The sequence below is a fragment of the Ptychodera flava genome, chromosome 14, assembly GCF_041260155.1.
Source record: "Ptychodera flava strain L36383 chromosome 14, AS_Pfla_20210202, whole genome shotgun sequence".
NCBI classification, from domain to species: Eukaryota; Metazoa; Hemichordata; class Enteropneusta; family Ptychoderidae; genus Ptychodera; species Ptychodera flava.
Window position 1 is genome coordinate 35,151,449 of NC_091941.1, and position 22,764 is coordinate 35,174,212.

Consider the following 22,764-nt stretch of genomic DNA (forward strand, 5'->3'; position numbering starts at 1 on the left):
TCTATCTATCTATCTATCTATCTATCTATCTATCTATCTATCTATCTAATATCTATCCATAAATCGATTGATCTATAGCTCCCCATGAATCGCGTAATCAGATATTATCAGTTAATTGATACGTTATTGGTTGTTTTGATGCGGTATTGGTTGACTTTTCTACATTATCAGTTGATTTAATTCGTTATTGGTTCATTCATACGTTATCGGTTAGGAAAAAAAATACTACGTTATCGGTAAATTTACGTTATCGGTTAGAAAAATTTACAGTGTTGTCGGTTCGTTACTACGTTATCAGTTGATTTACGACGTTATCGGTAAATTTTTACTACGTTTATATCGGGTTTGATACGTTATCGGTTACTAATACATGTACGCACGTTGCACCGTCCCTCCACCGGTACCCACGTGGGTGAGGGACGGTGATGTACGTTATCGGTTGTAACACGCCCTCTGTCGTAGTAACCGTACAACCGTACATTCAAGTGAGCGCGGCTGAGGGAGTGATGCACCGGTGCACCGTACCGTGGTATGACTCGTGACTTCGCTCTCTGACTAAGAAGGCCCGTTTCTAAATAGTTGACCTGCCCGGTTAATATTGTATGTTTTCGTTGGAATTCAAACGGTACTGGCTATTGCATCGACCGGGCTAGAAACAAGCAAAGACTTCGTGATTGATTGGTGACTTAAACACCCAAGGACTCAAGAGTTGTTGCACAAGCTTGCAAGATGCCTCATCACACAAGTGGAGAACTTGTGTTCTTCGTCAATGGAAAGAAGGTAAAGGGACCTCTTCTGAACTTCATTCTCTCTGTCCTGTTTGAAGGTATTACGCTGTGAACTGTCCGTAAGATCTACAGACCCTCGGCTCACCAACAAAGTACGTGCTCTGAAAGCTGTAGCAATAGCTCTTTCAAGGCCGTTGCACTAAAGCGCCAAGGAACGTTTACGTAGTTACGTACGTCCACGGTAGAATGTGTACTGTCGCATGTGTAGACCACCACCGTCGCTTCCCGTCTTCACTCGTGGTTGCCATTTTTTCCGCGTGGCTTTCAATATGTTTGTGCAATTTTAAAGCGGCGATATACATCGCGGCGCGGCGCGAACGAACGTGGCACTGACACCACTTGCAACTACTAACTACTATGCTATGTGCACCACTCAGCGTTTGCCATGAAGTCGGGTGAGTGGGCTAGGAGAGACGGTACACTGTGACAAGAATTTTGCCATCAGAACCGTGAAGCTAATAAATTTCGATGTGTAAGCTTAGCGGGTTTTGATGAAATATGTGACATCATCCCCAATTGCTAATTTCCTCCAATGTTTGACGTCCGAATTTTGGTACTGCTCATCACCCTGAGTCAGTGGCTTTTATTATATAGGTCAAAAATCTCTCGTGGAAATTGACAGCTGACACTGCTACTCAGGGTCCCGAACATGTATGTCTGACCATGGAGGTAGTAGCTACCTCCATGGTCTGACATAAGCTATAGTTATTTCACCAACACTGTACTTTGGAATGCCAACATGCAATAACAGGAGACTGATGAGTTTCCTCTGATGATCGCATGTTCAAAACATACATTAGCAGTGATTTACAAACTTTTAATACTGGCAAGAAGTTGTAAAACAACATTTTTATTGCAAATTGTTAAGACCAGGAAGATGACATTATCACCATTATTATATATGAGAGAAAGAGCATTTTTAAAATCACTAAAATGGTTTTCAAAGTGACCATCAGTCAGTGAATTTGCCAGGCCTACTAAGTTGTCATTCAGGAAATGAACAGTAAACATGTTTACTTCGTTGTGCAATGTTGACAATGGTATTCATTAGGTCACATGATCACATATTGATTAACATAGCCTTCACACTTGACCCATGAATTTGCATAATCCAGACAATACAGTGCAGAGTTGTTATTATTGTGCAGTGCATTGCATTCTTCAATCTATATTATTTCCTACAAATCATGATAATTGACATCCTTGAATTTTCCCAGACAAATTCAGAAAGCTTGTCCCCATTTCTAAGAAGATTGTAGAGTTGTAGGGGTGAAGAGTGTTTGCCAAATTGCTCTTTTACCGATCTTCTCAAAATCTTATTCATTGGCACTTGTTTTGGCACATTGCAGGATGGCATTCTTTCAAGGTCACTTGACCATGTCTTGTTTTTCATCTAAGTAAAATATATTGAAACAAACAGTATCAATTACAAAAAGCAAGTTGACAGACTGTCTACATCAACTTCGTATTGTTTAAATGAGTCCCGGGCTTTTTACAGCATAAATAAAGCAGATATTATGTCTAAAAAGTCCAGTCACATGTCTAAATCAACTGTCCAGTGTCCAGCATAAATAAAGCAGATACTTACCAGATAAAAACTAGTCAACTTTGAGAAAATGATGTTGAACCAAGTGTCCTCTTTTATTTTTGATGAAATCATATAATTAAATGAACTAGTTCTCGGTATCTTGTGTCTGTTAGATAATTGTGACAAGCTTACAGTAGCTCCCACCTCAAGGCTACATTTCTTTACAGCGTTCCTATGAATTTTTCAAGTTGCATGACTGCAAAACAGTAATATTGGCTATATACTCACAACTGGTATATTACCGGTATGTCTTATTTCCAAACACAGTGCGTGTCAATAATTATTTCCAAAACTTCTCCATATGATGAACTGGACTGCTTCTTCATGGTTCCACAGAAAGTGTACGTTTGTCTTGTATCATTTGAACACATACTCTTCCAAAGTACAATTTAATTCTGTGCATTTCTTTATTTATAATCCTACACATAGCAATGAAGACTCACTACATGTAACTCCATAAGAAGACATCCTCTCTAAGATAGAATGCATCTTGGGGACACGCATTTGACTTTCAAACTTTTATGATAGCATGATGTTCTTTTGGCCTAGCTACCACTTGTTGTAGAGACTGAAACTTATGGACTAAATAAAGTTTTCACCAGCTTAGATTTGTGAAAATCTGGTATTTTATTTCTGTTTATAGAGATATTACAGGGATGCAGCCATTTTAAATTTTAAAATATCTGTAAATATTGGGTAATTTGTTTCTCAAGTACCAAAATTTTCACAGTAAACCCCCCCACCACAATTTATTGGCTCACATTTGGTTATACCAATGTGAGTTTATCGTATAAGCTGAAGTCGATGGCGTCTGTATTTATGTGTGTATGTATGTATGTATGTATGTATGTATTTATGTATGTATGTATTTATGTATGTATGTATGTACAGTGTGTCCATCAACATAAAAAACACGCAAAAAAACACGCAAACCGCTGCACGTTTCAGCTTGTTATTTGGTGTGTGGATGCATCCTGGGCTATAGACGGGATTTTGTTCAAATGAAGTCTGCATTGCCATAATTATGCAAATGAGCTTACAAAATGTGAAATGGTAAAAAATTAATAACTCAAGAACCGCTGTTTTGATTACTTTGAAAATTTGTGTGCAAGTACCTTAGGTGAACCTTATACAGTTTTATGAATATTGTGAAGATATCCTTAATTTTGTATTTTGCTGAATTTTTTGGTGATTTTTCTCATTTTCAGTAAAAATTCTTCTTCTCTGAAACCGCCAGCCCAATCGCTCTCAAATTTGGGTTGGATCTTTGCGAGGGTGTTACTCTTCTAATTTGTTGAAATTATGACAAAATTGGGAAAATTACTATTTTGGAGCAATTTTGTCATTTTTGGTCAAAAAATCTTAAACAGTATTTTCTTTTTAAAACCTTGGACAGACAGCTTTTATATTTGGTACACAGACGTACAGAGATGACAATAGTTAGATATGTGGAAATTGTTCTGAAATACACAAATTGTATTTTTAAGACAATATTGTCATTTTTGGTCAAGAAAACTTGATCTCAAAATTACTTGTTTGATAGCGTTGTAATTTGGTATAAAGTCCCGAGGGATGTTATTAGATAAATTTTCTGCTCAAAGTTTTGGGAAATTCCCAAATTTGTATAGTTTAGGTAATTTCTTAGTTTGTGACCTTAAATGACCTACACCAACCCGGGATATGTTGTGAGAAGTTTCGAAAGCTGTGAACATAATTTTGTCGTGTTTGGTATCAGTTTGTAGGAAAATTTGATCCAGAAAACAAAGCTAAGGTGAATTTTTCATTGCAGACCAATTTGTGCAACTTTTCTATGTAAGACATACAAGAACTGATGAGAAATTTGGATCCAGGATAATTCCAGATGTTGTAATCACCCCCACAGTGGAAGGCATTTCACTATCTGTAACTAACTTTAAGTGCTGTTTACATTAGAATGATAACAATCATGGGCATTAATGAAAAACTCCCCAAGGTTGTAAATAGTTTCCTGTCATCTGGCGTTATGAAATACCAAGGGGTGGAACATTTGATATTCAGGAGGGGGTAGAGTCTAGAAGATTGATGAGGTAGCATTACTTTTTTACCAGATCCTTTGTACATTTTTTTACCCACTCCCACCTTTTCTTTTTATCAAGCCTTCTCTGTCTGTTTTTTGTTGTTGACATTTGCTCATGTATTTAGGATCTACTTGTCCCATTGCTACAGAAGTTGATATGCATGTTCCTAAAGATGATCTCCAGTACCTAAGACCTTATTTGCTCTTGTCATTCTTCAAGTTGTTTTTCCTGGTTTAAATATTTCTCAAATGGACCAATTCAAACGGAATGTGAGCACACTGTCCTTGACGGTATTTTTCTTGATTTTGAAAGAGAATGGTTGAAAGTTTGCTGAAGGATAATTCAGCAAGAGTTTATGTCTTCAGGTAGCTCCTCAGAGTCTTGATTTACATTTTTACCTTTTATTGATCCTAAAACTGTATGACAATTGTTTCATCATGGCTATATGCATATGGGATCTACCATTGTCCTTGATGCAATTTTCAAGTTGTTTTTGCCAACATTCTTGAAGTTATTTATGAAGTCAGTTCCAAAAAACAACCCAATTAGTTCCATACATGGTGAAAAGAAAGCAATTTAAGCAGAGTTCAGTCTCAGGGCAGGGATGAATTCAAGATAGCTATTCTGTTATCAATGTTTAAGTGTACCTTGGAGTTACCAAATTTGGTGAAAAGTAGGTCACAGATTACCCAATCAATCATTGGCTGTTTGTTTGTTTGACCGGTAAATGCAGGAGTTCAAGTATCGGTGCCAAATGATACCATGAATGAATTTAGTCATGACCTGGACCTACATTCAAAGATCAAGGAAGCTGATAACTGCCAAAAATCGGTCAAGTGACACATGAGTCTAGTAAAGACTGTAGGGTCTAAAATGACCAAAGAAGCCAATAAAATACATGAAAGTATAATATATTTCAAGCAGCGAGTCATTCTTTCTAATGACAAACTGCTGTACACTGTGTCATATTCTAGAACTGGAAGTGGTCCTGGATATGTAGCCTAGATTCCTTTTCCGTCCGCTTGCCTCCGTACGGAGGCAAGCGGACGGAAAAGGAATCTAGGCTATGGATATGTGATGTAGTCACAGTCTCTTTACAAAGTTGAATAGACTCGGGACTGTTACTCAGTTACACTTTTTCTTTGCCACTCGAAGCCTGTAATGGCTCCATGAATTGCATTGCATTTATATAAACCTATTCACCCCCACCCCCCGATTCCCAGTTGGAGGACCCACACACCATTGATATCAATAGTTTTGGGCTAAACTATAGTGGTGATGAGGTTAATAAATGTGTCCTGTTTTGTTGCAGATTGTTGAGAGTAATGCTGACCCTGAGATGACCCTGCTGACTTATCTGAGGACGAAATGTATCCTTTGATCATAGACCTTGGAGTGAGATAGGGAGGGCAGAGGGGGGAAAGGTTGCCGTAGGAAGGGTATACATACATGTATCTTTATTTTAACCCCTCTCTTGCCCCGTGTAGACTTTTGACCGAGAAAATTTGTGAACAATGAACATATAGATTCTTGATCCCAGTATATGACCCCGAATAAGCACTTTTGACCAATCCTTTTATAGAAAGGATGGACTTTTGGTGTAAGGGTATAGGCCAAAAAAGAAGACATGTGACCCCTGTTCAACACAAAATTTGTAGAGTTTGTTCTTCACAGTTTAAACTTTCAGAATTCAGCCTGCACCCTATAGAGGATGAGTATCAAGGGTACATGCACCTTTACATATTCAGGGTAAATGCCAACTCCCATAGACTTCAATCTTGTAGTTAAGCAACAGTATAGTACACATACTCAAGTTAGGCCACACAGAATTGAGAGCTATTCTTGACATAGCTTGTAGAACAATTCCTACAGGTTGTGTGGTTCTAAAAACAAAACTTGATAATATCCAAACATACACGAACAAGGATGTTGATATGACAAAACATGAAGTTTCAAAGCAGTAATCGTTCCGTTTTAAATCCAGAATTACACAGACTGTTCACAAATACACACACCTGCAAGGTGAAATAAATGTGTTGAATTCAGTACAAGTTCACTTATCTTCACTTCACTATCCGGCAAACAACTATTGTGGAGAAGGATGGTGTGAGGAATCGACCATTGAACTATTGTTGATAACCAATGTACCAGAGCAGGGCAGTGCACCCTGTGACTTCATTCACTGAGTAGTCACTGCTTAGGGTGACATTGCAAATAACCAACCCACTTTATTTTTCAAGGCAATATTTCTCATCAAAGATGACATGAAAAACTCTCTTGTTCTGTATATTTCTAAAAGCAGAGAATCTTAATCAGAAGTTAAGTATGGCAGCAATAATTTATTCAAAGAATAAAGGGGATACATATTTGAGGTAAAAGCCTAAATTTTGAAATTTATAATAATACCCATTGTAAATAAGTAAAAAACTTGAAAGTATATATGAAATTTAATATCTCATTGAAAACAAGAGTTTGTGGGAAAAAAACAGCAATTTTGTTCTGCACTATCATTTCCATTCTTAAATGATAGAAATTAAGACTGACACTCAAGAAAGTGATTGAAATCATGATAAGCAAAGTTGAAATGACACTTATTCCAAATTTTACGATCTTAATAGCCAAACAAAATTATCACATTGTGGCATAGTATTTCAAGAACGAAACTGAATATTTCACACAATTTGACTGTCAGAGTGGAGTTATATTCTTTTACTGAAGCACTCTGGGTGAAATACAGAGGTTTAAGCTATTTTCATGAATCAACACTTAACCTAGCCACAGTTCTGATGTAGCTTGCAGGCATTCTCCCTGCATTTTAATTCACAGACATCAAAAACTCTAACATATAATTAAAGTAAGATATCCAGTATCAATTGTCAAACACCTAACTTTAAAAAAGAGTGTAGAGATATTAATATGCATCACTTTAACCCTTTGCCCAGGCTTGTTCGTATTTTGTAATCTCCTAACATAGCCAAACATGGTCATGCCAAATTTAACCCTTTTAGTACCAAAGTCAATTTTTTTCACCTTTATAAAATAAAAGAATGCAGACAATTTTTTTCCAGATCCATACGATTTGTTTTCAGATTTTCTCAAAAATTTTGATAAAAAACTGTAGGAAAAGAAAAGTTTGTCCTTTTGGTCCAAAATTATCGAAACAATTACAGAAAAATTTATAAAAAATTTTTAAATGTTCCACTAAAATTTAGGTGGGAAAAATTACAGCACTCAAAGTGTTAATATATGTGAACTTTATGCAGCTTGACCTTAATTCACTTGACATGCAGAAGGTCATGATTTTACTGTCAGTTGCCATAAATCAAGTCTGTACTGCATTGCCAAGAGTATTCTACAAAGTATTTGAATTCATACAAGTAGAGAGCAGTGTTTACCACAAATAAAACAAGACTGCCGGTACAAGAAATTATAAATAAAGAGGTGGATAGGTGCCACATGTTGGTTCAAACCTGTGAGGGCCTATGTAATTGGGCTAAGTATTGGGTTAAGCGTCAGCTGTTCAGGTGAAGTAGGTCAACTTTTGCAGTATAAACCTCATCTATCTAGATGGTCAGAAATGGATGGCAGTGTCAAAAAACATTGATTCAGAACTTGCTACCCTTAGGCAAGGATTGTATATTTTCTTTAAAGTTCATCTGATGCTCTGTTTGCCTTTAAGTCATGTTTGCTTACATTTTGCACACATAGGGACAGACCACTTTTCTTATGTGCCATCACGTGCAGTTTTTTTAGGGGGAAGGTGTTTATCAGCTTTATCTCAAAACAAATCGATTAAGTTGATAAAAATTCAAAATTAATACCTCAGAAATTGTCGATATCATTGAGAACTAGTTGAAGAACCAGGCAGGATTTTGGACTGTGGCTTTAAATTTGTGTACAAATATTTTCAAGAAATCTACCAAACAAGCTTCAATATACAGATTGTATATGCCACTTACATTCACTTTCTGAAGCCTGAAAAATATTGAAATAGTTGTAGAAAATATGCTAGAGTAACCATGATGAAGTCATGTGTAGTAAATTGACTGTTGAAACAATATGTCAAATCCACATTTATAACCATCCTGTAGATTCTACAGAGAGGACAGTGAATAATTATGTCTGGGTATGTGTGTGTGTGGGTGGGTGTGTGTGTGAGTGTGTTAAAGACACCTTAACAAAGAGTAGATAACACATATCATACACATTTGCCAGACTTAAAGTTTGTAAACTGTGAAACCACAAACTGAATATGAATGAGAAAAGAGAAATTACAGTTGTGCTTCCTTAATTGTGTCATCAGTAAGACTGACTGGTACAAAACTAGGCTGTGCTGAGGGAGGCTGTGGAGCCTGCACTGTCATGGTTTCAAATTTCGACAACCACACAAAAGAAATATGGTAAGGGACAATTCTGTCCGATGTTCATGGTTCAGGGTCCTATTTGACTAGTGATGTCTAATAATGCACAAATTGTTTAGGAAACTAAGGTCCTCCAACTGTAATGTTCACCAAAATCAGCTTTGATATTGTTTTCATGTATGCAGAGGTACAAATAACTTCAGTTGAAGAGCATGTGAACAGTTGACTGTTCAAGCCAATTAATTTGTGAGTTTTAGTACTTTTGCAGCAATGAATGTGGTGATTTCAAAATAATTGTTAAAATAATCGCAAACAACAATATTACAATATACTGTGGATATACATGTAACTCTTCTCAATCACATATACTTATAATATATATATATATATATATATATAAATATATATATATATATATATATATATATATATATATATATATAATATATATATATATATATATATATATATATATATATATCTCCTTGTGTGGGAAATTATAGTGCTCAATGCTAAAAGCAGAGCATTATAAATAATAACACAACTTCTAGTACAAAGTAATAAATATGTTTTACTTAAGTTTCATGCATCCTGCAATCTTCAGAAAGAAGTGAAAGGATTCTTAGCTCTACACTCTCATTTATGGTTTGGATGTACCATTCTGTTTCTAGGTGGTGTTAAAATTTGATAAATAACATTTGTTTTGGTGGTCTTTTGAAACCAATTCAGAGCGTTTATTTACATGTAACAGCATAGATTTGTCAGCAACCAATCAAAATTAATCTGACCCCAATTTTAATGATGATGCAATTTTTCATATCATTCAAAATTTGATTTGGTCTATGTGTTAATGGAAATGCTCAAAGGAAGAAAGTACATGTATTTGCGAGCTATAATAGAAATATAATGAAATGGCAGTATGAAAACCTACCAAATTTTGAATATTTCAGATCTGTTTTGTGTATAATTATCAGTTTGAGTTAAGACTTGTCACAAAATTTACTATACAGATCTGTTTTCCCTTTCTTTAGTCATTTCTCGGTAAATGCTTGCTTGGCACCAGTTTGTTCCATGCATGGACTAGCCGTAACCACAGTGGAAGGCATTGGCAGCACAAAGACCAAACTACACCCTGTACAGGTAAGTGAATGTTCTGCGGTGGTCAATTTTGCAAAGTACCAGATGCAATTCTAAACCCATTACATGTAAAATATGCTGCTTGCAATTTGCACTGATGGAGTCCTTTCTTCAGCGCATTTAATTGTCATTTTCCATATTGATATTATGTCCCATAGAGTCATGTCATGTTTTCAAAGCTATCAAATATCACACTGTTGATGATGAGAGCCCCATGTATTATTGTCTTTAGTATTAAATTTAATCTCGTGATTATTTTACGCATTTCATCAATCTGATGTTTATGGTGGCAAAGATGTGTTAAAACATTTGTCTGCGTAACCCTTTAAAGATTTGTTTCAGGACCCATTTACGCTATGAATACAGACATGCAATTTTAAGATAAAACAATTATATGTATTAAAGTTGTGCACATCCATCTCATGTCCCCTTTGTAATGGAACCTGTGAGCAACATGTTGAACACAGCAAGCATAGCCGAGGTTGACTTTACGTTTAGGTATGGAAAGAATGACTTTGCTAAAATGATTTTATTTCCTAGATGTAAAGAATATAAATGAGCCATCACCCAGATGTGCTAATTATTATTGAATTCTGTTATTCACAAATTGAGCTCCTTAACTTAAGAGCTCCATAGTTTCAGAATTATCTGCCCAGTACTAGCTTATCCAAGACCTATCACACAGACTAATAAATGTGTGATATTGTGAATCTGTACATCTACCAGTATATCTGTCATTCATTGCTGGTGAAAATATATGTCCAAGTGCACAAGGAAGAGATTCAAAATCAATATGGCTGACTGATGAAATGTTTTAAGTGAGCTACAAATCTGATATGGGATTTAGACAATTAAAGTCGTAAAAGGTCATAGCAGCTAGGGTTTTCTCTCCAATATGTACAATGACTCTAAACAGGATCAAAAATATTGTTTAATTGTAGACACTCAATTTTCACAAGCTTGTCAGAACTACATGTAGATGACTCTTTGTGTGCAAGTGGGTTGCATAAAACCATTGTAGCTTGACTTCTATGTCCTTTGTGACAATTTTTTCACTCTCATCAATCTCAGGGCAATAACTTATTTGTTGTGGGAATGTTGAAGGTCAACATTCAAGGGAAGACATGTAATAGTTCAGCTTCCATTTTTGATTGACTAGTATGTGTATGCGTGACAACTTAATGGTCTTGACTTTCACAAAGTTTAACAGAGTTCAATGTGGAGTCAATAACACAAGTGAGTTAGTATTGGAAAATGTATTCAATTACAAATTACAAGTTGGCAAGATTTGTGTATTTTTTGTGATTGGGAAATACATGTAGGTATGTAGTCAGGAGGTATGATGCCAGTTATACAGTGTTGTGTATGCTGTTTTCCATTGTCACACATGCTATAGGAAGTCTCTACCGTAGGAGAAAGCAGTTAATATGAAATTTCAATCACACACAGGTGGTAGTTTGTGCCATTTCCTCAAATGTATTTCATGCTTATTTCTGTTAATTTAGATCAGTTGATAACTGAGCCTCTCAAAGATGCATTCCAAGATACCCTGTTTTAGTACAAGGATATAGGACATGGAATGAAGATATGTAGCACATCGAACGATGCAAAATGTTTCATTTACTTATTAATCAGTTCATACACCTTTGCACTGAAGCTGTTTGCACTGAAGCTGCTGTTATCAGTGGTTTTTGTACCAGGAGCATGGTATAGAAGAAAAATAGATAATGAAGATATGGAAATTGTATACTTTTTGATATGGCCATTACAATGTCAGTGGGGTGATTGACTTTGTGTTAAACTTTGGGTGACCTGATATGCTGATATTGATATGTTACACTGAGTTACATCCTGCCAGGTTACATCCTGCCAGGTCTTTTATCAGTTGTGGCATAGCTCATGGAGCAAAGCAGCATTTCTCCCAATATTGCAACTTGGCCTGACGTAAGAAACCCTTGTAAGATTTTGACACACATAAAATGAAGCTGACCTACCCTCTCCCCTCCCCCCCCATATCTAACAAAACCCCTGATGAATGGAACTAAGTCCAATGTATTGTCAATTAGACACTGTTAATATACCGTAATGGTATAATTTCTTTACTTGATATCACTTCTTTTGTTATGAAATCTCATCCAGGAGAGAATTGCCAAGGCTCATGGTTCACAGTGTGGGTTTTGCACACCTGGTATCGTCATGTCAATGTACACTCTACTGAGAAACAACCCACAGCCATCCTATGAAGATCTGACAAGTGCCTTTGAGGGTAATCTATGTCGCTGCACCGGGTATAGACCAATATTAGAAGGATATAAAACATTTACCAAGGTGATCAAAAATTGCTTTATAGATGTAAATATATAGAGTGCAAAGTTTTTACAAATTTAAGTTTGCCATTTCTTTGGTCTGTCCACGTTGTTTATAATATGTGACATGAGATTAGTTTGACTATTGAGGATTATTCATCTGGAGAAATTTCATAAGGACCAACGTTACAGCAGAGGGCCACCCATGTAATACAATAGAAGTGAACCATTGTTAAACATTTAGGTAATAAATATTCACTTGTTGGATTTAAGTTGAATTTTTAAAACAAATATACCGGTATAACCAAAATACTAGGATATGCATGTGTCCATTGTAATGAGAAACTTAATATACATTTTAAATACACAGCGTGCATGAGAAAATAAAGATGTTTTGTTTTTGGCAGTAAATTGTAATTGTTCATATTTTTTAACCATGACATGATATAAGACTATTGCCAACATTATATAGTATCAATTCTGCAAAACAGGAAACCAGTCAACAAAACATATATGTTGCTATTATATTCACTCATGTCGTTCAGTATATTTTTAGTGCCAGAGTACTTCCTGTTTTTACCCTTGTTGTGAATGGTACAGAATTAATGACAGCAATAAAATTCCCCTGGTTTAACCTGCAAATCTGATTCTTTTTTTACTGAAAATCTTCAATGCCTAACAATGCATGGCACTGTTGACTTGGCAATTTCCCATTGTTTTTGAAATGTGAGGTATTTTCAGTACTTGCAGTTTCCTAGCATTGTATATTTTATTGCAATGCTAGTATAAGTTCGTTGTTTGCTATGCTTTATTGTGTTTGCCAATATAAAGTTACATATGGGAGTGCTATAGGAATGGATTATAGTCAGCTTTTATATTGGGCCACATGTACAAATACTGGTGAAAGCTTTGGTATTGCAAATATTTATTTCCAACTCAACAGTGAAATGTGCTTCATGTAATCTAAATTTTCAAAAGAAAAACATTTTTATGCCAAGTGCCAAAGACTGATACGTATACAATCCATGAACCAATGTTAGGGAATATTTTTAGCATCATGTAGGCTTACTTAGGCAACTTGATTTTTAACATTTAATGATTTATTTTACAGGAATATTGCTGTCGTTCAAATAATGGAAGTGGGTGCTGTAGAAATGATGTTGATGTTGTGCAGGAAGAAAGGGTAAGATTTGTTTGTTGAAACTATTTTATTGAAATGAGTACATGTAGTTCATGCTCAAAGCCATTCAATGGATCATGAGTGTATTTTAGTATTATATCATTACATAAAAATTGACATTGCAAAATTTATCATAACCAAATAGATCTAGTGCCATCAAGTATATCTCTTGGGTGACAGGCAAGATTTACCGCCAATGTCTATAAAGTACACAATGTATGAAAAACCTCAAAGTTAAAAATGACAATGCTGTTCCATTTTTGTCCCTAAAAATCCAGATGTCTAAAGAGCTGTTTAAACCAAGTGAGTTTGTGCCCTTTGACCCATCACAAGAACCTATATTCCCACCAGAACTCATGGTAAGTGTCATCTCTTCAATCATTGGATCTTTATATCATTAAGTATCTTTGCCTTTTATTTCAGTTCCTTTTCAGGTTATACGTAGCATAGGAGGCTGTTGGAATCAGTCACCATATCTCTTCTGTATGTAGATCTGTGCATGTCTAAACAACCACTGCAAGCATCATCTTTATACTTAAGGGTAGTGGGTATAGATTCAGGATCTTGTTACAAAGAATGTACTCGGTCAGAAAAGTGTATCAATATTCCTAAAACTTAGCAACGGTCAAAATTTGAAAAAACTTTTAAATCACTGTGAAGCGCACACATACCACTAGTAATATCAATTTGGCATTGTTAATTTTGTATGATGTATACAGTTTTCTAAATTCAAGTTGAATATATAGTTTCCAAAAAAGTGCCCATCCAATGACTTAGAAAATTCAGTTTGTAGGTTCTTTTTGATAATCTTCTGTATAGTGTTTGTAATGATGACAAAACCAGTTTCATTATTTTTCTCTCAAAATCTTTAGCAGAAACTTTTGCTTTATGCTTTAATACTTGGTATTTGGGTTTTCTGTTCTTATTTAGATTTGTTAGAAGTATAATGATATTGAATATCTGTTTTATTATCATTATTATTTTTAATTATCATTATCATTGTTTTTTATCGTTTATTAATTGAATTTTTGCAACCAGATTCCTTAGCAAGTACAGACAATTTGAACTCTTACAATAAAAAATTCACAAAGATTTAAAAAGTACACATACAAATTGGCCTATTAAAAAGTGAAAAAGACATTCTACTGTACATGACAGAATGACTTTAAAGCTTGATTATTTACATTAATCCATTGCCAAAAACTGATGAGAAGTATGTTTTGTATTAGGCCAAAAAATAAATAGTGCTGTTCCGATAACATGGTTTTCAAAATAGGATAGGTAGGTTGGCAGGGATTTTTCCAAAATATTTTTATTTTTAAATATGCACTTTTCAGGGGTTTATAGTGCGATCAAACACTGGCCACAACATTTCCAGAAAAACGTATCATACATATAAAAGGAATAGAAACATAAAAGACATTCTAGTTTGAGCAAAAATCAAATGCCAGGTAACGAACACATGATTTACGGTTTTTTCGTTCTTTCTTTATTTTACTTCCGTGTTTACTTAGCTCTAAAAAGTTTAGGGTTGGCAGGCAAAAAATAGGGTAGGTCAGGTTATCGGAACAGCTCAGTTTTTTGCCCGTAATATGAAATATTTTAAAAGGGAGTAAATGGTGTAAGGATTTCAAGTCATCTAAAATTGATGTTTTCCCCACATGGATTATTTATAATGTCATATTGAATTTTGTGTAGTATAATAGTTTGTACATACTTTTTGCTGAAAAAAGTAAGCAAATATAACAGAATTTTCCTAAAGAAAAATTTGCCCTCGAGGACTGGTTTCATTTCAGTTTTGTTTGTTTGTTTTTTGTTGTTAGAACACAGACAAGTACAACAGAAGTATACAGTTCTGTAGTGACAGAGTCAAGTGGCTAAGACCAAGCACTCTCAGTGAGCTGTTAGATTGGAAAAGTCAATATCCTCATGCCAAAATTGTGAACGGTAATACTGAAGTAGGTAAGGCAATACCGAGATTTGGATTGAAGGAAGGCAAGATACACCTGTAACATTCAGTGGTGTTAAACATAGGTAACGGCAGGTTGTAGGGTTCCTAAATGGGATGATTTTGACAAGTAAGAAGAGACAGGATCTGAAAGATATGTATCTTAATATGAACATGCCCATTCTTTTGTGTCTATTATTTTAGCCCCAATCATTATTTAAAGGGAAACCTAAGTCCAGCGACTTTGACAGTTTATCCCTTCCAAAACCACCCTTGAGTAAAATACAGCTCAAATTTGCAACATAATTGCACGCGCTGACGACTACGGGGCGACGAAAAGAGAAGTTCAAGTAGACGACATTTATGGAAATGAGTCCGGAATTCCATGGGCACGAAAGGGCTCATAGGAGAAGCGTGCGTGACGTCATTGGCGATACAGACGATTGTAGCTTGCAGCTGGAGGAGTACTGTGAACAGTTCAGCGCGTTCGTAAACGACTATGGAGAGTTCGGACAGCGATATTTCTGACATCGAGTATTACTTTTCCCTGACTGAAATCAAACCATACTAAACTGAACCTGTCCAAGATATGTAATAATTAGAAAGCATCTCAAAACATCGTTCATTGCTTGCGTTTTGTGTATGATTCAGCGGAGGGAGTCACTGTGCTTGTACAGACCCCGAACTGGATTGGAGAGACTGAGTGACCCTGCGATCCTTCAACGCTACGTTTCTAAAACAGAGTTTTCTGTATCAGTCGCTTAAAATTAATTTTTGGTTCGTGAATGATACGGAATGATTGACTGATTGTATGTGTTACCGTGTAAGTCGAGCTTGGCCAGATCTTTAAGGTTGCGAAATCTCCGATATGTATCAGAAAATATTTATTCGCGATTTGACAAATCTATTATAGTGTCGTCTGTTTTTCGAAGCTGGTGTTGAACTTAGGAAGTCGGACTTACTCAGATCTACAAAGTGATGAAATCGCCGATATAATGAATATTTGCCCGCTATTTAAAAAATAGTATCGTCTTAAAGCTTGTTGTAAGGAATGTGTTTCATACAAGACCAGCCCAAACTCCCGATGATTTCCGATATGTCCTCTGTTCAAGTCCCGATCGCCAAGTAAAAATGTTTACATGTAAAGAATGTAATTTGTGCAAGGGCCTCCCGAGTCCCGATGATATCCGATCGGCCCTCTCGACGAAGTCCCGTGTGGACATTTAATGAAAAAAAATGCTTTACATGTAAAAAATGTATTTCGTGCATTAATAAATCTAATAATGTAAAACATTCAGTATTCTTGACTTCCGGCCATGGATGCTATTTTTGAACTAAGAGTCGGACAGAGGTATTCGGGTGGTCAGATCTGTTAGGTGGTGAAATCTCTGATATACATCGGATATTTACCCATGATTTGACAAAGTATCGTCTAGTATCAGAGTTAAAAGTCCTAAGTCGCCGATATTTATCGGATAAATATCCGTGATTTCGTAGACCCGGCATGCCAACACCACACAGTGCAAGTAAATCTAGGATCGTCTGGTATCGATATTAGCCTAGGAGTTCCGGCGCAATTGATATTTATCGGGTAAATATAATATCGGCGATTTCTCACACCCGGCGTGCCGAGACACAGTAGGCAAAAAGTCATTCCAATATCTTGTAATATCAATATTACAAGGTATAGTCCCGAAATTGCCTATATTTATTGGTTATAAATCGGAGATTTGGCAGAACCGGGATGTCAAGATAAGAGACGCTTTCGTCTTCGGATTTTAGTGTCCCGAAATCGCCAATATTAATATTTATCTGGTTAAAACCGGCGATAGTAGGCTGACTCAGCATGTCAAGATACGAACTGCATTGTGTAGTATCGTCTTGTATCGGTATCAGAATCCCGAAATCCCTTATAAAACAATCATCCTGAAAGAATTAGAACATAAACGTTGTATCTTTTACAGATTTTTAAACTCGCCACTAGCCACTGTCTTCGAAAAAGCTGTTCTGTGGGAAGACACGGTAAAAGCTGACTCCGTTTGTTCTTCCCTGAGTGATTTTTGCACTCAACTGAACAACAGTTAACTATTTTTTATGCTACTGAGCATTAAAGAGTCGTAACGTGCAGAACTGCACTCCTGCAGTCATAGACTCCAATGCTTTGGTAGGCTGTCACACACATTCGTGTATCGCTGATGACGTCACGCATGCTCCTCCCATGAGCCCTTTCGCGCCCATGGGATTCCGAGCTCATTTCCATAAATGTCGTCTACTTCAATGTCTCTTTTCGTCGCTCCGTAGTCGTCGGCGCGTGCAATTATGTTGCAAATTTGAGCTGCATTTATTCAAGGGTAATTTTGGAAGAGATAAACGGTCAATGTCGGTTGACTTAGGTTTCCCTTTAAGCTGATCAGGATCAATACATTTGTACCTTATGATCCATTAACACCAGCCTTCGTAGTCAATGGTGTGTGCCCTTCAGTTCCAATAAATTGGTGCTACGTTATTTTATATGGACATTGTATCTCCATATTTCAGGTGTTGAAGTGAAATTCAAGAATCAGTATTATCCAGTTTATATCGTGCCATCCCATGTATCAGAGCTGAAGAAGGTAGAAATCAAGGATCATGGGGTTACTTTTGGTGCCTCGGTGTCACTGACCACAATTGATCAAGTCTTGAAGGAGCAAATCAGACAGCTGCCAGGTAAGGGTGTTTACGGCAGTGAGCACCTAATAAAACAACTTCAAAAGTGCCGACAAGTGCCTTGGGATTCCGAGAGCTTAAGCTTATAAGCAATTCAACTAGTTAATCGTAGACTGTTATTAGATTAATTTTCTGATCAAATCAATATCAAAGTGTGTAAAAAGTTAATTTTATTCATTGCATTTTAACATTTCCATATTTTAAAAATTTTTTTTCCATGCTTTCAAATCATAATATAGCAATACAGGAATTTAATAAATGTATAGTAACTTTACCATATTGTTGTGCTTATGTTTCACTTCACAATTAATCTGAAGTTTTGACAGGCCAATAAAATCAGTCCCCCTGGGATTTGTCAGATTTCAAAAACTTTTCTTTTCACCATTGAGTGTTGATGTCAGCTTTAGTTTTGATGGTAAAGAAAACAGTGAAAGTTTTTGAAAGTGTACCTCAAAACAATTTCTTGACCTAGCAAGCTCTTGTGTAAGTACTTATTGTACATATGCAAGTTTCAAGTTACACACCGGTAATTGATACTGGTGATCAGTGGTTTGCTAAATGCCATAGAATTCATGTCAGTGAATCAGCAGCAAAGTACAAAGGTGGTTGTTATTTATATCCCAATACATGTTTACATCTCTCAGACCTTTTGTTCAGAGATTTCGTTTTCTTTCATGATGAACTATAAAGAAATACACAAACATCTTACACACAAGTGCATGTGACGTATTGGACTCGCCTTCGGCTCGTCCAATACGTCACTCACTGAGCCCGAGTCTATACAGGGCCGTATTTTGTGTATAACTCTACTATTATACACCTCCCTCCATTAATCGTCCGTATAAACTAATTCTAAGGTAATTTATCGTCTGCTTCGTCTGCCCATTGTGTCCACAAAAATTCACCTACTGCTCCGTAGTACAAGTCCCTTGCATTGGCACGAAGCCAATTAATTTTCAGTGCAGTACACATGGTACAAGCAAACTTTGCTGAATGTTTTCAATTAATTAGTTTTTTAAAATAAAAATCAATTGCATTTAGACTCAGTTTTGTGTTTAGCGTGTTTTAAACCCTATACTATGAATACATTTTTGGTGGAAGTTGTTATTATGTCTATACTCACCGTAAAATAGTTTGTTTACATCCGATAATCACTAGGTCAAAGGTCAAACATGCGCGTCGCGCGTCTCCCGTATTCGGGACTTCGCGTACTACGGTATACAAAATACGAAAGTTATTGGACGGACAAACTCCCATAGGTTACGGCAGTAGGTGTATAATAATGTGCAAAATTTTTGATTGTGTGATTAGTGAGCGTGGTGTACATCGGTCAAAATTTCAAATTGATCAGATTTATGAGGAGAAGTACTCATTTGCATATTGGCCGGGTGATTGGCTTCTTTGCTCGTTGAAAAGACGGTAACCCAATCTGCTGAAGTTTTTTCATGCATCCACATCTAGTGCATGGTTAAAGACTTCATGTCATGAAATTTTTCTTATTTTGACGTCTGATGATCATACACCTGTATGAAATTTTAGATGTAGCAGAGAAAGTAAAAATATGGAAATTATATAAGTTATAGGACTGCTTAATTGGCTCCAGAATACTTGATCCCTGGATGTTGACCCCCTTTCAAAACCTACCAGTAATTCCTACTTCTTGCTCCAATTCAAGGGTAGTAACTATCCAGCGGTAGCCATCATGATACCAACCCTGTTCTGCTCACACACTGTTTCAAAACACAGACTTTATAAAACAGAGATGAGCAGTGTTAGAATCAGAGTATACAAGGGCCTTGTAACTTTGAGTCTGCTGGTTACCTTCACATCCTGTGTGTTGCCTCTTTGATAGATTAGTGCTGTATACTCATGCAAATATCGGTTCAGAAGGTTTCAATAAACGTACTATAAATAAAAGCTTGAATTAAAGATAATTAAAGCAACTTATTCCAGGTGTTTTGTTACCTAGACACAAAGTAGCACGTCCTTTGTATACTATCACTGTCACAATGTATTATCATCTATTCCAGAATACAAAAGTCGAATGTTTTCTGCTGTGGTTGATATGTTGCGATGGTTTGCTGGTCATCAGATTCGAAATGTTTCAGTAAGTATCTGCAGTTTTAAACATTATAGTGTTCATAAATAGTTAATCCAATGGACTTTCTTTTGCACAGCAGAATATTTCAACATTTCATAAACGTGTCATAGTGTCCCCAACCATAGTTTTTGGACATTTTGCACATTTTGGGACAACATGCATCAGTTGTTAATCAAATTTGGTATTATTTTGTACAAATTAGTTCACAAAACAAAATTTCAAGGTACCAGGATCACTTCACTATGCTTGAATTTCGACCAGCATGTAATTGTAGCAGCTAGTATACCATATCTGTTGCCAATCAGAAAGCTCAGTCGGACTACACGCCAAATATAATATCTAGTGCAGCATTTTAATTACTTCTAATCACAGCTCTGAAAGTATGAAAATAAAAGCCTTAAAATCATCATCCAAAACATAGGTCATTGCCAGTATCGGGTATTACTTGCAGACTACACCCAACACAGTGACTCATGAGTGCACCCAAGGTTACCGCAGTATCAGAAAATGCGGAACAATGGGTTGCTTTTGGGGGACATTGTTGCAAGGGTGCATCCCGGCTGCAACACTATTCTGTCAAATACTCTTTACATCAAAACTTTCATGTCCTATCATTACATAGAAAAGAACCCTTGAATTTGCTCTGCAAAATTTGTCACAGGTTGGGGTTATGAATCATAAAATATATAATCAAACAATAATTTGAAAAAATTGGTGATGTATAAGCAAAGTTTGTTGATGTTTGAATGACTTTGACTTCTTAAGTATCCTGTACCGGTCACTATATCTGTTGATCAATACCCAATTGTCATTTCCTTTGTAGCAATACTGATGCGTTTTAGCTCCTTTCAAAGGGGAAATACGGGAATTATGGGAAAGATTCCTTTTATCGAGCCCTTATCAACAGATATTAATCTCTGTCGAGTAAACATACACCTGCACTTCAAAAGTTATGATTATGATCAAGATTTATTCAAATGATATGTTTATCATTTTCAAAATGTTGTTTATACACTATTTTTATTATGCTGTTGCATTTAATTTGTAGGCTGTTGGGGGCAACATCATGACAGCCAGTCCCATATCTGATCTCAATCCGCTCTTTCTAGCAGCTGGTTGTAAAGTAAAGCTAGTTTCCAGAAGTAAGTTATCAGAATATCTGCTGTTTCTGCACTACACATATTTTTCTTTTCTTAATGTCTGATTTACTCATGATCATGTGGAAAGGATCTTAAGATGGCAATTTCACTGTACATACATATGTGTTTGAAATTTCTCCTACCAAAGTGTCATGGAAATAGATTGAAATATTCAAGTTAATTGCAACATTAAATTCGAAAACATGCCATTTCATAGGTCCAGATGGAGATTCTCAAGCAGTGGTGCTTTTTTACAGCAGCAATTTTCAAAGTGATCCAGTATTTATGGTTCAACCATGTAAGGAGTTTTCGCACAGCAAAACGGCTGCAGCAAAATGAACCATTGCAATGTTTGCTGTTACAGCATTCAGAATTACATGACAATGTAACATGCTTTCATGTATGTCATATACACCAGAACATGATGTCAAGTGCATGGGGGTACCTTGGTATCTGTTCTATGGCTGAAACTCATTTCAAATGTTCATTACTCCAATTTGTTTGCTTTTCAGATGGAACCAGACAAGTCACAATGGATGACAATTTTTTCACTGGTTACAGGAAGACTGTGGTTGAACCAAAGGAACTGCTGCTGTCTATTCATATGCCACATACAAAAGAGGTTATAAATTTTGAAGGAAAATACATCAAAAGGTCTTTCATGTAAAGTTTTCATAGCAGTGAAAACTATACCATTGTCAGTCTATATAACATGTCAACCATGTCAAGCTATTACTGTCAGGTGTTATTTTGGTAATAGAAAGTATAATTATAATTCCCTAAAAAGTGAGGGTCATGAAACCAGTATTGAATCAATTACATTGGTGGTGTCAGTAACAGTGAAATAATTTTATTGATAAGTTTTTCAATATTTGCAAGTCAATACAGCAATTAAATTGATGGAGTTCAGTTACAACAAAATAAATATGCTTTGAATTCTGGTAATAAGTCTGTCAATATTTGCAAGTATTTTATTTCATCCTTTCTGATACACTCCTTTCTCTCTCTCTCTCTCTCTCTCTCTCTCTCTCTCTCTCTCTCTCTCTCTTCTCTCTCTCTCTCTCTCTTCCTTCCCCTCTCTTAATAACAGAATGAGTATTTTTATGGGTATAAACAATCTCCAAGGCGTGAAGATGACATTGCCATTGTGAATGCCGGTATGAGAGTAGCCTTTGAGAATGGTACAAATATCATATCAGACTTAGCTATCAGCTATGGTGGGATGGCGCCAACAACTGTCATGGCAAAGAAAACAATGACAGCCCTCATAGGAAGGTAAGATTAGATGCATTGTGAAATGTGAATGCCATCACAGTAAGTCAAATGTTGTAACCACCCAAATTAATGAAGCAGCAGCTACCCTCTATGCTTTGTTGGATTCTCTTTTAACCCTTTGAGCGCCAAAGTCAACTTTTGTCACCTTCACAAAATATACACCAGTCAATTTTTTTTC

The 22,764-nt window shown here is 36.0% G+C and overlaps 1 protein-coding gene across 1 annotated transcript in view; it reads left to right on the plus strand.

The window, feature by feature from the left end:
• The first annotated feature begins 504 nt into the window (after window positions 1–504).
• Window positions 505–22,764, plus strand: part of LOC139150288 (xanthine dehydrogenase/oxidase-like) — a 54,310-nt gene continuing 32,050 nt past the window's right edge. The window contains exons 1-13 of the mRNA XM_070722578.1: window positions 505–780; window positions 5,746–5,803; window positions 8,737–8,833; window positions 9,826–9,934; window positions 12,071–12,259; window positions 13,349–13,420; window positions 13,696–13,776; window positions 15,241–15,379; window positions 17,904–18,071; window positions 20,102–20,178; window positions 21,221–21,314; window positions 21,824–21,933; window positions 22,402–22,586. Coding sequence (XP_070578679.1) covers window positions 730–780; window positions 5,746–5,803; window positions 8,737–8,833; window positions 9,826–9,934; window positions 12,071–12,259; window positions 13,349–13,420; window positions 13,696–13,776; window positions 15,241–15,379; window positions 17,904–18,071; window positions 20,102–20,178; window positions 21,221–21,314; window positions 21,824–21,933; window positions 22,402–22,586 — 1,430 coding nt within the window. The 5' untranslated portion in view covers window positions 505–729. The remainder of the gene's footprint in view (window positions 781–5,745; window positions 5,804–8,736; window positions 8,834–9,825; window positions 9,935–12,070; window positions 12,260–13,348; window positions 13,421–13,695; window positions 13,777–15,240; window positions 15,380–17,903; window positions 18,072–20,101; window positions 20,179–21,220; window positions 21,315–21,823; window positions 21,934–22,401; window positions 22,587–22,764) is intronic.